Raw genomic sequence first — 11277 nt, forward strand, 5'->3', positions numbered from 1 at the left:
CACTTGCTGCCCCCTGGCCGGGACAGTGCACTTCCCTAGCCCCAGCACAGCCCTGATCAGCTCCCTCTGGGGCATCCCTCAGACCTGGCACCTCTGCCCACACAGCCACCTCGTCCTCAGCTCTGAGGGCCCTGCCCAAAGCTGCTCAGCTGCCCTGCCTGCAGGACTGGCAGGCCGAGTGGTACTTCACAGCTGCAGGCTCCCTGGCCAGGAGCGGAGGTGCCCCAGGGGCTTGCAGCCAGCCAGGGCCAAGAGCTACCATGGCTCCTGCCCCTCACTGCCTGCACAGCTCTGCTGAAGGCTCTGCAAGGGAAGGCAGAGGGCAGAGGTTGTGGTCACCTGCACTACCCCTTCTCAATTGCTTTTTCCTCCTCTTCCCCAACTCATTTCCATTCCATCTCTTCTTCTCCTTCCACTTCTCTTTTCATTCCTTTTCGTCAACGCCTTCCTCTCCAATTTCCTTTCCTCTTTCTTCTCCCCATTTTTCCTATCCATTTTCCCCTTCTCCTTTTCTTTTCCTTTCTTCATCTTCCTCTTCTACTTCTCTTTCATCTCTGCCTTCCTCTTCTCCCTTTATGTCCCATTTCTTTTTCACTCCCCTTTCACTTTCTCTCCCTCTTTGGCTCCATTTTCCTCTTTCATTTCATTTTCTTCTGCCTCTTCTCATTTCCATTGCCTCCCCTCTTCTTTTTCCCCCTTTTCCTTCCCCTTATCCATTCTGTTCATTCATTTCTTTCAATGTTCTTCACCTACAGATTTGCTTTCCCTTCCCCCTTTCCCTAATTCTTCTCCTCCATTAACCCTTTCCATTTTCTTCATCCCTATCCCATTCCTCTCCTCTTTGCCTTCATAATGACTTTTCCACGTGGTTTCCTTTTTTCTCTCTCTTTACCACATCCCCAAACCTTTCCTTCCTTTACTTCAGCCTCTGGAACAACCTGTGCCACTGCTCAGTCACCCTCGCAGGGATCAAGTCCTTTGGGAGGCTGAGCTGCAGTCCCTGCAGCCTGAGCTGCTGCCCATGGCCTCTTCTCTGAGCACTGCACACCTCTGCAAGCAGCCTGCCTCCCTCTTCCTCACTCCTCCTCCTCCTCCGACTTGTGTGCTCCTTCCAGAGATGCCCTCTATCTCCTCCCGGCCAACAGCAAGAGTCCCAGACGCTGAAGCTCCGCCCAGGGAGATGCTCTCTCTGCCTCCATGCCCTGCGTGGCCTTGGCTGCAGCCTCTGCAGCAGCTCCGCATCTGCGCTGCGAGCTCAGCACTGGACAGAGCCTCCCGGCTGGGAGCTGGCAGCTGCGGTGCTGCTCCCTTCTGCGCTGAGCAGCCCAGGCCGAGGAGCTCAGCCACAGCCTGTGCTGCTCTCTGCCCTGCCCACACACCCTGCGAGCCCCAGGCAAGGCTCTCTCTCCTCTGCCTGCTGCCTGCATCCTCCTCTCCCAACAGCACCCACCCTCACCTCCCCTGGGCAGCCCTGACCCTGCTGGCACCTCCCTCAGGAGCCAGGCAACTGCCCCCCACCCCCTGATGGTCTTCGGACTTGCAAGGAGGAGCAAGAGAGAGCAAAGTTGGATGCCAGAAACATTTATTGTGGACAAAGAGGCAGGAGAGGTGGGCAGGGAGCTGGTGGGCAGGAGGCAGCAGGGCTGCTGGCAGAGGTTGCTGCCTTCAGAAGGCTCTTGTGCAGAGGCTCACTGTGCATGGGGGCAGTGGTGCTGGGCAGTGGTGTGGGGGCAGCGTGGGGCTGTGCCTAGCAGGGCCCGCAGGTGTCCCAGAGCTTCTTGGTGTAGCGAGGCAGCAGGCAAGGGCTGCAGGCAGGAGCAGCGTAGGGTCTGCCAAAGGTGCAGAGCCCCCCCGAGCCCTGGGTGGCGCCGGCGCCGTAGAGGCCCCCCAGCCCCAGGGAGCCCCCAAAGGCAGGGGCTCCGGAGGAGCCCACCACGGCTTGCTGGGGGAAGGAGCTGAGGATGGGGCCGGGGAAGGTGACGACGACAGGGGGCGGCTGGATGAAGGCCGTGGAGTCGGGGCACTGGCGGGCACACAGCTCGTTGCAGCTCTCAGCGATGGGCTGGGGCACGGCCACGCTGGTTCTGGGTGGGCACACGTCGGCCTTGGGTGGGCACAGGTCGTAGCAGGACATCTTGGGGCGGGTCAGACGCAGCTCTGCAAGAGGGCACAGATGGCAGTGCAGAGGCAGAGGACAGAGCCCCGGGCGGAGGGGCAGGGCTGCAGCAGCAAGCAGCAGGCAGCAGCAGGCAGCAGCAGGCAGCAGCGCTGGCACACTTACCCTGTTCCCCGAGGAGAAGGTGGCCAGAGCAGTGGATGGCAGCCAGTGGCACGGGCAGAGCTTTTATAGGGGCCCTGCCATTGCTCAGCACCAGCTGGGCCAGCCTGCAGAGGGGCCACTCCCTGCTGCCACGGAGGACAGCGCTGCCCAGACCCTGCCCCTCTGCCTGACTCAGCTTCCCCTCCCCACAGCAGCACATTCCACTGCCAGTATTTCCTCTCCTTTCTGCTGTGTGGGCACAAGGGCAGCAAGCATCCCCCCCAGCCCTGCCACCTCTGGGGATACCTCTGAGCTGGCCTCATCCTCCTCACCCAGAAGCACTGAGCCCTTTCCCAGTAAGTCATCTCCTGGAAAGTCTGCACAGCCCCAGGGCCCTCAGCCTTGCCTCCCAACAGAGCTGTTTATGTGCCCTGCTCAGCACAGCTCCTTTCTGTGCCCTCTCCTTCTTCCTCTTGCCTTCCAGTTTGGATCAATCCTCAGAAAGATCCTTCTCAGATGAAAGGATTCTGTGATGCTCTGTGTGCTGAGAGCCAACAGGCACCTGCCCTGACATGGGGCTGTAGAGACCATTGATAGGGGATGGGAGGAGTGGGGCAGGGCTGGCAGAGGCTGTGCTGGAAGGCTCCCTATGGAACTGTGTGGTTGTGGTGTCAGGGAGGAGCAGGAGAGGTCTTTGTCGCCCAGCTTTGCAGAGGGGCATGGGCAAAGCCTGCAGGCAGAGGGAGGCTGCCTGCTGGAGTGGGCAATGCTGGGCCCTCGGTGCTGAGCAGGCAGTGGGCAGAGGAGTGCCCTGGCTTGGTCCCTGGTGCTGGCTGGGAGCCAGCAGTGCTGGTGGCACTCAGGAGGTGGCTGCTGGCAAGAGCCCCGGGTGGGACAGTGCCGGGGCTGGGCGAGCGGCTTGGGGCTGGGCAGGCAGCGGCGTCAGCAGCACAGCCCCGTGTCGGGCTGGGAGGAGGCAGGGGCTCGGCCAGCAAGAGCCTCCTGCCCCCAGCCTGGCAGCTCCTCCCCGTGCTGGCCACCACAGCATAAAAGCTGTGCCCTGGCCGGCCACTGCCATCCACTGCTCCTGCCTGCCTCTGCTCAGCTCAAGGCTCGGTGAGTGCCCCTGGGGCTCCCTGTGCTGTGGCAGGGACCAGTGCGGGGCTTGGGCGGGCAGGGCTGCAGGAGGTTGGGCGGCACGGAGAATGAGCCCCCGGCCGGCACCCTGCAAGCCAGGCCCTGCACAGGCTCTCGGCCAGGGCTTGGTGTGCCCTGGCAGCGTGGAGAGAGGGCCCGGGGAGGGCTGCAGAGAGCAGGGCACTCGGGGCTCTGGCGGGCAGAGGGCAAGGGGTGGGCACTGTGGGCAAGGGGATGGCTCTGAGATCTCCATCTGCTCTGCCCCGGGATCTGTTCCCTGCTCCTGACTGCTCTGCTTTGTTCTGCGTCCTCCAGGCTCAGCTCTCGCCCACAACGATGTCCTGCTACGACCTGTGCCCACCCAAGGCCACCGTGTGCCCACCCAAAACCAGCGTGGCCGTGCCCCAGCCCATCGCTGAGAGCTGCAACGAGCTGTGTGCCCGCCAGTGCCCCGACTCCACGGCCTTCATCCAGCCGCCCCCTGTCGTCGTCACCTTCCCCGGCCCCATCCTCAGCTCCTTCCCCCAGCAAGCCGTGGTGGGCTCCTCCGGAGCCCCTGCCTTTGGGGGCTCCCTGGGGCTGGGGGGCCTCTACGGCGCCGGCGCCACCCAGGCCTCGGGGGGGCTCTGCACCTTTGGCAGACCCTACGCTGCTCCTGCCTGCAGCCCTTGCCTGCTGCCTCGCTACACCAAGAAGCTCTGGGACACCTGCGGGCCCTGCTAGGCACAGCCCCAGCTGCCTCAGCTCCTCGCCCACTGCTCCGCTTCCCCCTTCAGCTCCTTGCTCCTCTCCTCCTGCCTCCTCACCCTGCCCACAGCCTCCACTCCTCCAGGCCTCCTCCGCACACTTGCTGCTCCCTGCAGCAGTCACAGCTGACACAAAGCTGCCCGAAGAGCTCTCTGGAAGCCTGCAGGGAGGCACAAGCTGCCTGCCTCTGCCCCACTCCTCTGTCTCCAGTGCCTCTTTTGCTGCCCTTGCAATAAAACAATGCTGCAGCCACCCCCTGCCTCTCCGTGTGTCCTTGCCAGCCCCAGCCCGGCCTCAGGGCTCCTTCCCCCTGCACTTGCTGTGCCCCCCGGCTGGGACTGGGCCCTACCTGAGCCCCAGTGCAGCCCTGCTCAGCTGTCTCTGGGGAACCCTCCAGCCCTGGCACCTGTTCCCACACAGTCTCTTGGCCCTCAGCCTGAAGGGCCATGCCCAAAGCTGCTCAGCTGCCCTGCATGCAGGACAGGCAGCCCGGGGGGCACTGCACAGCTGCAGCCTCCCTGGGCAGGAGTAGAGCTGCCCCAGGGGCTTGCACCCCACCAGGGCCAAGAGCTGCCAAGGTTCCTGCCCCTCTCTGCCTGCACAGCTCTGCTGAAGGCTCTGCAAGGGAAGGCAGAGGGCAGAGTTTGTGGCCACCTGCACTACCCCTTCTCAATTGTTTTTTTTCCTCAGGCCCAGCTCATTTCCTTTCCTCTTCTTCTACTCCTTCCACTTCATTTTTCATTCCTTTTCTTCACCTTCTTCTCTTCAGTTTCCCTTCCTCTTCCTTCTCCCCTTGTTTCTTTTCCATTTTTCCCATCCCCTTTTCTATTCCTTTCATTTTCTTCAACATCTTCCTCTTCTCTTTCATCTGCTCCTTCTGCTTCTCCCTTCATTTGCCTTTAATTTTTCCACTTCTTTTGTCACTTCCCCTTCAATTCTCTCCATCTTTGGCTTATTTTTCCTCTTTCATTTCATTTTCTTGTGCCTCTTCTCATTTCCATTGACTCCTCTCTTCGTTTTCCCCCTTTTCCTTCCCCTTATCCATTCTGTTCATTCATTTCTTTCAATGTTCTTCGCCTACAAATTTGCTTTCCCTTCCCCCTTTCCCTAATTCTTGCCCTCCATTATCCCTTTCCATTTTCTTCATCCCTATCCCATTCCTCTCCTCTTTGCCTTCATAATCCCTTTTCCACTTGGTTTCCTTTTTTCTCTCTCTTTACCACATCCCCAAACCTTTCCTTCCTTTACTTCAGCCTCTGGAACAACCTGTGCCACGGCTCAGTCACCCTCGCAGGGATCAAGTCTTTTGGGAGGCTGAGCTGCAGTCCCTGCAGCCTGAGCTGCTGCCCATGGCCTCTTCTCTGGGCACTGCACACGTCTGCAAGCAGCCTGGCTCCCTCCTCCTCACTCCTCCTCCCTCTCCGACTTGTGTGCTCCTTCCAGAGATGCCCTCTATCTCTTCCCGGCCGACAGCAACAGTCCCAGACGCTGAGGCTCTGCCCAGGGAGATGCTCTCTCTGCCTCCATGCCCTGCGTGGCCTTGGCTGCAGCCTCTGCAGCAGCTCCGCATCTGCGCTGCGAGCTCAGCACTGGACAGAGCCTCCCGGCTGGGAGCTGGCAGCTGCGCTGCTGCTCCCTTCTGCGCTGAGCAGCCCAGGCCGAGGAGCTCAGCCAGAGCCTGTGCTGCTCTCTGCCCTGCCCACACACCCTGCGAGCCCCAGGCAAGGATCTCTCTCCTTTGCCTGCTGCCTGCATCCTCCTCTCCCAACAGCACCCACCCTCACCTGACCTGGGCAGCTCTGACCCTGTTGGCACCTCCCTCAGGAGCCAGGCACCTGCCCCCTACCCCCTGATGGTCTTCAGACTTGCAAGAAAGACAAGAGAGAGCAAAGTTGGATGCCAGAAACATTTATTGTGGACAAAGAGGCAGGAGAGGTGGTCAGGGAGCTGGTGGGCAGGAGGCAGCAGGGCTGCAGGCAGAGGTTGTTGCCTTCAGAAGGCTCTTGTGCAGAGGCTCACTGTGCATGGGGGCAGTGGTGCTGGGCAGTGGTGTGGGGGCAGCGTGGGGCTGTGCCTAGCAGGGCCCGCAGGTGTCCCAGAGCTTCTTGGTGTAGCGAGGCAGCAGGCAAGGGCTGCAGGCAGGAGCAGCGTAGGGTCTGCCAAAGGTGCAGAGCCCCCCCGAGCCCTGGGTGGCGCCGGCGCCGTAGAGGCCCCCCAGCCCCAGGGAGCCCCCAAAGGCAGGGGCTCCGGAGGAGCCCACCACGGCTTGCTGGGGGAAGGAGCTGAGGATGGGGCCGGGGAAGGTGACGACGACAGGGGGCGGCTGGATGAAGGCCGTGGAGTCGGGGCACTGGCGGGCACACAGCTCGTTGCAGCTCTCAGCGATGGGCTGGGGCACGGCCACGCTGGTTTTGGGTGGGCACACGGTGGCCTTGGGTGGGCACAGGTCGTAGCAGGACATCTTGGGGCGGGTCAGATGCAGCTCTGCAAGAGGACACAGATGGCAGTGCAGAGGCAGAGGACAGAGCCCCGGGCGGAGGGGCAGGGCTGCAGCAGCAAGCAGCAGGCAGCAGCAGGCAGCAGCAGGCAGCAGCGCTGGCACACTTACCCTGTTCCCCGAGGAGAAGGTGGCCAGAGCAGTGGATGGCAGCCAGTGGCACGGGCAGAGCTTTTATAGGGGCCCTGCCATTGCTCAGCACCAGCTGGGCCAGCCTGCAGAGGGGCCACTCCCTGCTGCCATGGAGGACAGCGCTGCCCAGACCCTGCCCCTCTGCCTGACTCAGCTTCCCCTCCCCACAGCAGCACATTCCACTGCCAGTATTTCCTCTCCTTTCTGCTGTGTGGGCACAAGGGCAGCAAGCATCACCCCCAGCCCTGCCACCTCTGGGGATACCTCTGAGCTGGCCTCATCCTCCTCACCCAGAAGCACTGAGCCCTTTCCCAGTAAGTCATCTCCTGGAAAGTCTGCACAGCCCCAGGGCCCTCAGCCTTGCCTCCCAACAGAGCTGTTTATGTGCCCTGCTCAGCACAGCTCCTTTCTGTGCCCTCTCCTTCTTCCTCTTGCCTTCCAGTTTGGATCAATCCTCAGAAAGATCCTTCTCAGATGAAAGGATTCTGTGATGCTCTGTGTGCTGAGAGCCAACAGGCACCTGCCCTGACATGGGGCTGTAGAGACCATTGATAGGGGATGGGAGGAGTGGGGCAGGGCTGGCAGAGGCTGTGCTGGAAGGCTCCCTATGGAACTGTGTGGTTGTGGTGTCAGGGAGGAGCAGGAGAGGTCTTTGTCGCCCAGCTTTGCAGAGGGGCATGGGCAAAGCCTGCAGGCAGAGGGAGGCTGCCTGCTGGAGTGGGCAATGCTGGGCCCTCGGTGCTCAGCAGGCAGTGGGCAGAGGAGTGCCCTGGCTTGGTCCCTGGTGCTGGCTGGGAGCCAGCAGGGCTGGTGGCACTCAGGAGGTGGCAGCTGGCAAGAGCCCCGGGTGGGGGAGTGCCGGGGCTGGGCGAGCGGCTTGGGGCTGGGCAGGCAGCGGCGTCAGCAGCACAGCCCCGTGTCGGGCTGGGAGGAGGCAGGGGCTCGGCCAGCAAGAGCCTCCTGCCCCCAGCCTGGCAGCTCCTCCCCGTGCTGGCCACCACAGCATAAAAGCTGTGCCCTGGCCGGCCACTGCCATCCACTGCTCCTGCCTGCCTCTGCTCAGCTCAAGGCTCGGTGGGTGCCCCTGGGGCTCCCTGTGCTGTGGCAGGGACCAGCCCGGGGCCTCGCTGGCCAGGAGAGCTCTGGCAGCAGCGGGCAGGCTGGCAGCAGGCTTGGGCGGGCAGGGCTGCAGGAGGAGGAAGGTGCCCCCGGCCGGCACCCTGCAAGCCAGGCCCTGCACAGGCTCTCGGCCAGGGCTTGGTGTGCCCTGGCAGCGTGGAGAGAGGGCCCGGGGAGGGCTGCAGAGAGCAGGGCACTCGGGGCTCTGGCGGGCAGAGGGCAAGGGGTGGGCACTGTGGGCAAGGGGATGGCTCTGAGATCTCCATCTGCTCTGCCCCGGGATCTGTTCTCTGCTCCTGACTGCTCTGCTTTGTTCTGCGTCCTCCAGGCTCAGCTCTTGCCCGCAAAGATGTCCTGCTACGACCTGTGCCCACCCAAGGCCACCGTGTGCCCACCCAAAACCAGCGTGGCCGTGCCCCAGCCCATCGCTGAGAGCTGCAACGAGCTGTGTGCCCGCCAGTGCCCCGACTCCACGGCCTTCATCCAGCCGCCCCCTGTCGTCGTCACCTTCCCCGGCCCCATCCTCAGCTCCTTCCCCCAGCAAGCCGTGGTGGGCTCCTCCGGAGCCCCTGCCTTTGGGGGCTCCCTGGGGCTGGGGGGCCTCTACGGCGCCGGCGCCACCCAGGCCTCGGGGGGGCTCTGCACCTTTGGCAGACCCTACGCTGCTCCTGCCTGCAGCCCTTGCCTGCTGCCTCGCTACACCAAGAAGCTCTGGGACACCTGCGGGCCCTGCTAGGCACTCGGCAGCCCCGGGTGGTGCCCGCAGCTCCAGAGGGCACTGGGACCAGCAGGAGATGCCCTTGAGAAAATCTCTGTCCTTGGCCCAGCTCCTGCCAAGCAGGGTCTCTGTTCTTTGTCCACCATGGCTCTGTGAATCTCTCCTGTTCCCTTGGGCACAATAAACTCTTCCTGCATGAAGCTTTTGTCGCCTTTCCTCCGTGTTTGAATTTGGATTCGAGTAGCTCTGGGCAGGGCAATCCTTGTCTAAGCCTCCCCTGGGGCATCTTGAGGCTGTTTCCTCTTGCCCTCGATCCGAGTGCCAGCCCCTGCCCTGCTCAGCTCTGCTCTGAGGCCAGGCTGAGGTCTCTGGGGGTGCTCTACCTGGAGAAGAGAAGACTCCAAGGAGGCTCAGGTGATTTTTCCTCTCCTGTGCCCTTTTTCTGCTCTCAGCCTGTGCTCATCAGAGCTTTTCCCTGCAGTCAGCAGGGGCAGGGCTTAGCAGGGGCCTCACTTCATCAGTCCTCACTTCCACCCATTAAGCCTCCTCGATTTTCCAGTCCCTCCTGGTTCATGCCCCTCAGCGTTCTGTGCTCAGCCCAGGAGCCAGACAGCTCCCAGATCAGCTCCCAGACTGCTCCCAGATCAGCTCCCAGACAGCTCCCAGATCAGCTCCCAGACTGCTCCCAGATCAGCTCCCAGGCAGCTCCCAGATCAGCTCCCAGACTGCTCCCAGATCAGCTCCCAGGCAGCTCCCAGATCAGCTCCCAGACTGCTCCCAGATCAGCTCCCAGGCACCTCCCAGATCAGCTCCCAGACTGCTCCCAGATCAGCTCCCAGACAGCTCCCAGATCAGCTCCCAGACTGCTCCCAGATCAGCTCCCAGACAGCTCCCAGATCAGCTCCCAGACAGCTCCCAGATCAGCTCCCAGGCAGCTCCCAGATCAGCTCCCAGACTGCTCCCAGATCAGCTCCCAGGCAGCTCCCAGATCAGCTCCCAGACTGCTCCCAGATCAGCTCCCAGACAGCTCCCAGATCAGCTCCCAGACTGCTCCCAGATCAGCTCCCAGGCAGCTCCCAGATCAGCTCCCAGACTGCTCCCAGATCAGCTCCCAGGCAGCTCCCAGATCAGCTCCCAGGCAGCTCCCAGATCAGCTCCCAGGCAGCTCCCAGATCAGCTCCCAAACTGCTCCCAGATCAGCTCCCAGACTGCTCCCAGATCAGCTCCCAGACTGCTCCCAGATCAGCTCCCAGTGTCATTAATGCAACCAAATAATTAGAGCTCTTCCAAGCCTGGTCCTTGGGGAACCTGTGGAACAAACCCCTCCACTCCTCCAGCTGCCACACAAGAGGAGGCCCTGGCAGCAGAGCTGGCTCCAGGCACTCCTGACATGAGCCATGAGCTCACCCTGAGTACCCAGCCCAGCCACTGCTGCTTGCTGGCCTTAGCTGGGTGCTGAGAGCTGCCAGCAACCTCCTTATCTTGGGCTGGGCACTTGTCTGACAACACCCTGGGTGCTGCCTGGCACCTGCCTGCTGCTGCCTCGTGGAGAGGATCACAGCATGGCTCAGCTTGGAAGGGAGCTCAGAGCTCATCTGCCCCAACCTCCTGCCGTGCCCAGGGACACCTCTCAACCAGACTCAGCTCCTCATGGCTTTGAACAGCCCCAGGCAGGAGGCAGCCACAGCCTCCCTGGGCAGCCTGTGCCAGGCTCTCACCAGCCTGGTACTGAAGAACTTCCCGAGAGGTGAGCAGTGGAAAAGTTGGCAGTTGGAGCTGGGACAAGAAGAAATGGCCTCGAGTTGCCCCAGGGGAGGTTCGGGTTGGACATGAGGAACAATTTCTGCCCCTTGAAGGGTGTCCAGATCTGACCCAGGCTGCCCCAGGGCAGTGGTGGAGTCCCCATCCCTGGAGGGCTTTCAGAGCCCTGGAGATGTGGTGCTGAGGGCCACGGTTGAGCACCAGACTTGGTAGAGTTGGGGAATGGTTGAACTCAACGACCTGGAAGGTCCTTTCCATGACTCAGTGCCATGTCCAATCCATTTCGGGGGGGTACACACACACACACACACACACACCTCGAAATTCCCTGTCGAGGTCAGACTTGTCCACGACGCTGACCGAGGGCTGAGCCCAGGCAGCTTCCACCTGCAGAGCTTTTCCTGGGCAGTTCCTCTGCCCTGCCAGGGAAATCCTGGGCGGTTTGTTGCTCATCTCCATTCACCTGACCCAGCTCAGAGACCCAGCCGCAGCCTCCCCGAGGCGAGGAGGCAGCGATTAAGCCAAAGAAAAGAAGAGGAAGCGCTTGGGGGTGGCTCATCAGATCCTCATCTTCACCTCCTTCGCCCATGGTTTGCTCTCCTCCTGCTGCTCCTTTGCAGGGCTGTGCTTTGGTGGAACTTCAGCACACAGCTTCCTTCCCTCGCCTTTGGAGCGCAGCTCGGGGCCCCCCCAGCGCAGCGCCAAATTCAGGAGGAATCCCAGCGCTAAATTCGTGGTGAAAAAGCCCAGGGCCGAGTGCTGCAGGTCTGACAAGCAGGAGAGTGTGGTGGGCACAGCAGCGGCTCTGGAGCTTTTAGATAGCTGAAGGCTGGGGGAGGCAAGGGGCTGGGGCCAGACTGTGCTCAGTGGTGCCCAGGGACCGACCAAGGGGCACAAAGTGGACCC

General features: G+C 62.0%; 4 protein-coding genes across 4 annotated transcripts; 2 read left to right on the plus strand and 2 right to left on the minus strand.

Moving 5' to 3' along the window:
- Nucleotides 1–1565: 1565 nt before the first annotated feature.
- LOC137457169 (scale keratin-like) lies at nt 1566–2354 on the minus strand. The gene is made up of 2 exons (XM_068168990.1): nt 2282–2354; nt 1566–2157 (listed from the first exon to the last, which is right to left on the minus strand). The coding sequence occupies exon 2, from the start codon at nt 2132–2134 to the stop codon at nt 1748–1750; it is 387 nt and encodes a 128-aa protein (XP_068025091.1). The 5' UTR covers nt 2135–2157; nt 2282–2354; the 3' UTR covers nt 1566–1747.
- A 924-nt stretch (nt 2355–3278) lies between these two features.
- On the plus strand, nt 3279–4396 carry LOC137457208 (scale keratin-like). The gene is made up of 2 exons (XM_068169036.1): nt 3279–3376; nt 3713–4396. The coding sequence occupies exon 2, from the start codon at nt 3734–3736 to the stop codon at nt 4118–4120; it is 387 nt and encodes a 128-aa protein (XP_068025137.1). The 5' UTR covers nt 3279–3376; nt 3713–3733; the 3' UTR covers nt 4121–4396.
- A 1640-nt stretch (nt 4397–6036) lies between these two features.
- LOC137457203 (scale keratin-like) lies at nt 6037–6827 on the minus strand. Its single transcript, XM_068169027.1, has 2 exons — nt 6753–6827; nt 6037–6628 (listed from the first exon to the last, which is right to left on the minus strand). The coding sequence occupies exon 2, from the start codon at nt 6603–6605 to the stop codon at nt 6219–6221; it is 387 nt and encodes a 128-aa protein (XP_068025128.1). The 5' UTR covers nt 6606–6628; nt 6753–6827; the 3' UTR covers nt 6037–6218.
- A 962-nt stretch (nt 6828–7789) lies between these two features.
- LOC137457223 (scale keratin-like) lies at nt 7790–8810 on the plus strand. The gene is made up of 2 exons (XM_068169053.1): nt 7790–7847; nt 8221–8810. The coding sequence occupies exon 2, from the start codon at nt 8242–8244 to the stop codon at nt 8626–8628; it is 387 nt and encodes a 128-aa protein (XP_068025154.1). The 5' UTR covers nt 7790–7847; nt 8221–8241; the 3' UTR covers nt 8629–8810.
- The last annotated feature ends 2467 nt before the right edge of the window (nt 8811–11277 follow it).

Source organism: Melanerpes formicivorus, unplaced genomic scaffold (genome assembly GCF_026170545.1).
Source record: "Melanerpes formicivorus ecotype bairdi unplaced genomic scaffold, bMelFor1.0.p_v2 SCAF_164, whole genome shotgun sequence".
NCBI classification, from domain to species: domain Eukaryota; kingdom Metazoa; phylum Chordata; class Aves; order Piciformes; family Picidae; genus Melanerpes; species Melanerpes formicivorus.

Coding starts and splice junctions, on each gene's coding strand:
- LOC137457169 (XM_068168990.1), bottom strand. CDS start 2,134: ATGTCCTGCTACGACCTGTGCCCACCCAAGGCCGACGTGTGCCCACCC.
- LOC137457208 (XM_068169036.1), top strand. CDS start 3,734: ATGTCCTGCTACGACCTGTGCCCACCCAAGGCCACCGTGTGCCCACCC.
- LOC137457223 (XM_068169053.1), top strand. CDS start 8,242: ATGTCCTGCTACGACCTGTGCCCACCCAAGGCCACCGTGTGCCCACCC.
- LOC137457203 (XM_068169027.1), bottom strand. CDS start 6,605: ATGTCCTGCTACGACCTGTGCCCACCCAAGGCCACCGTGTGCCCACCC.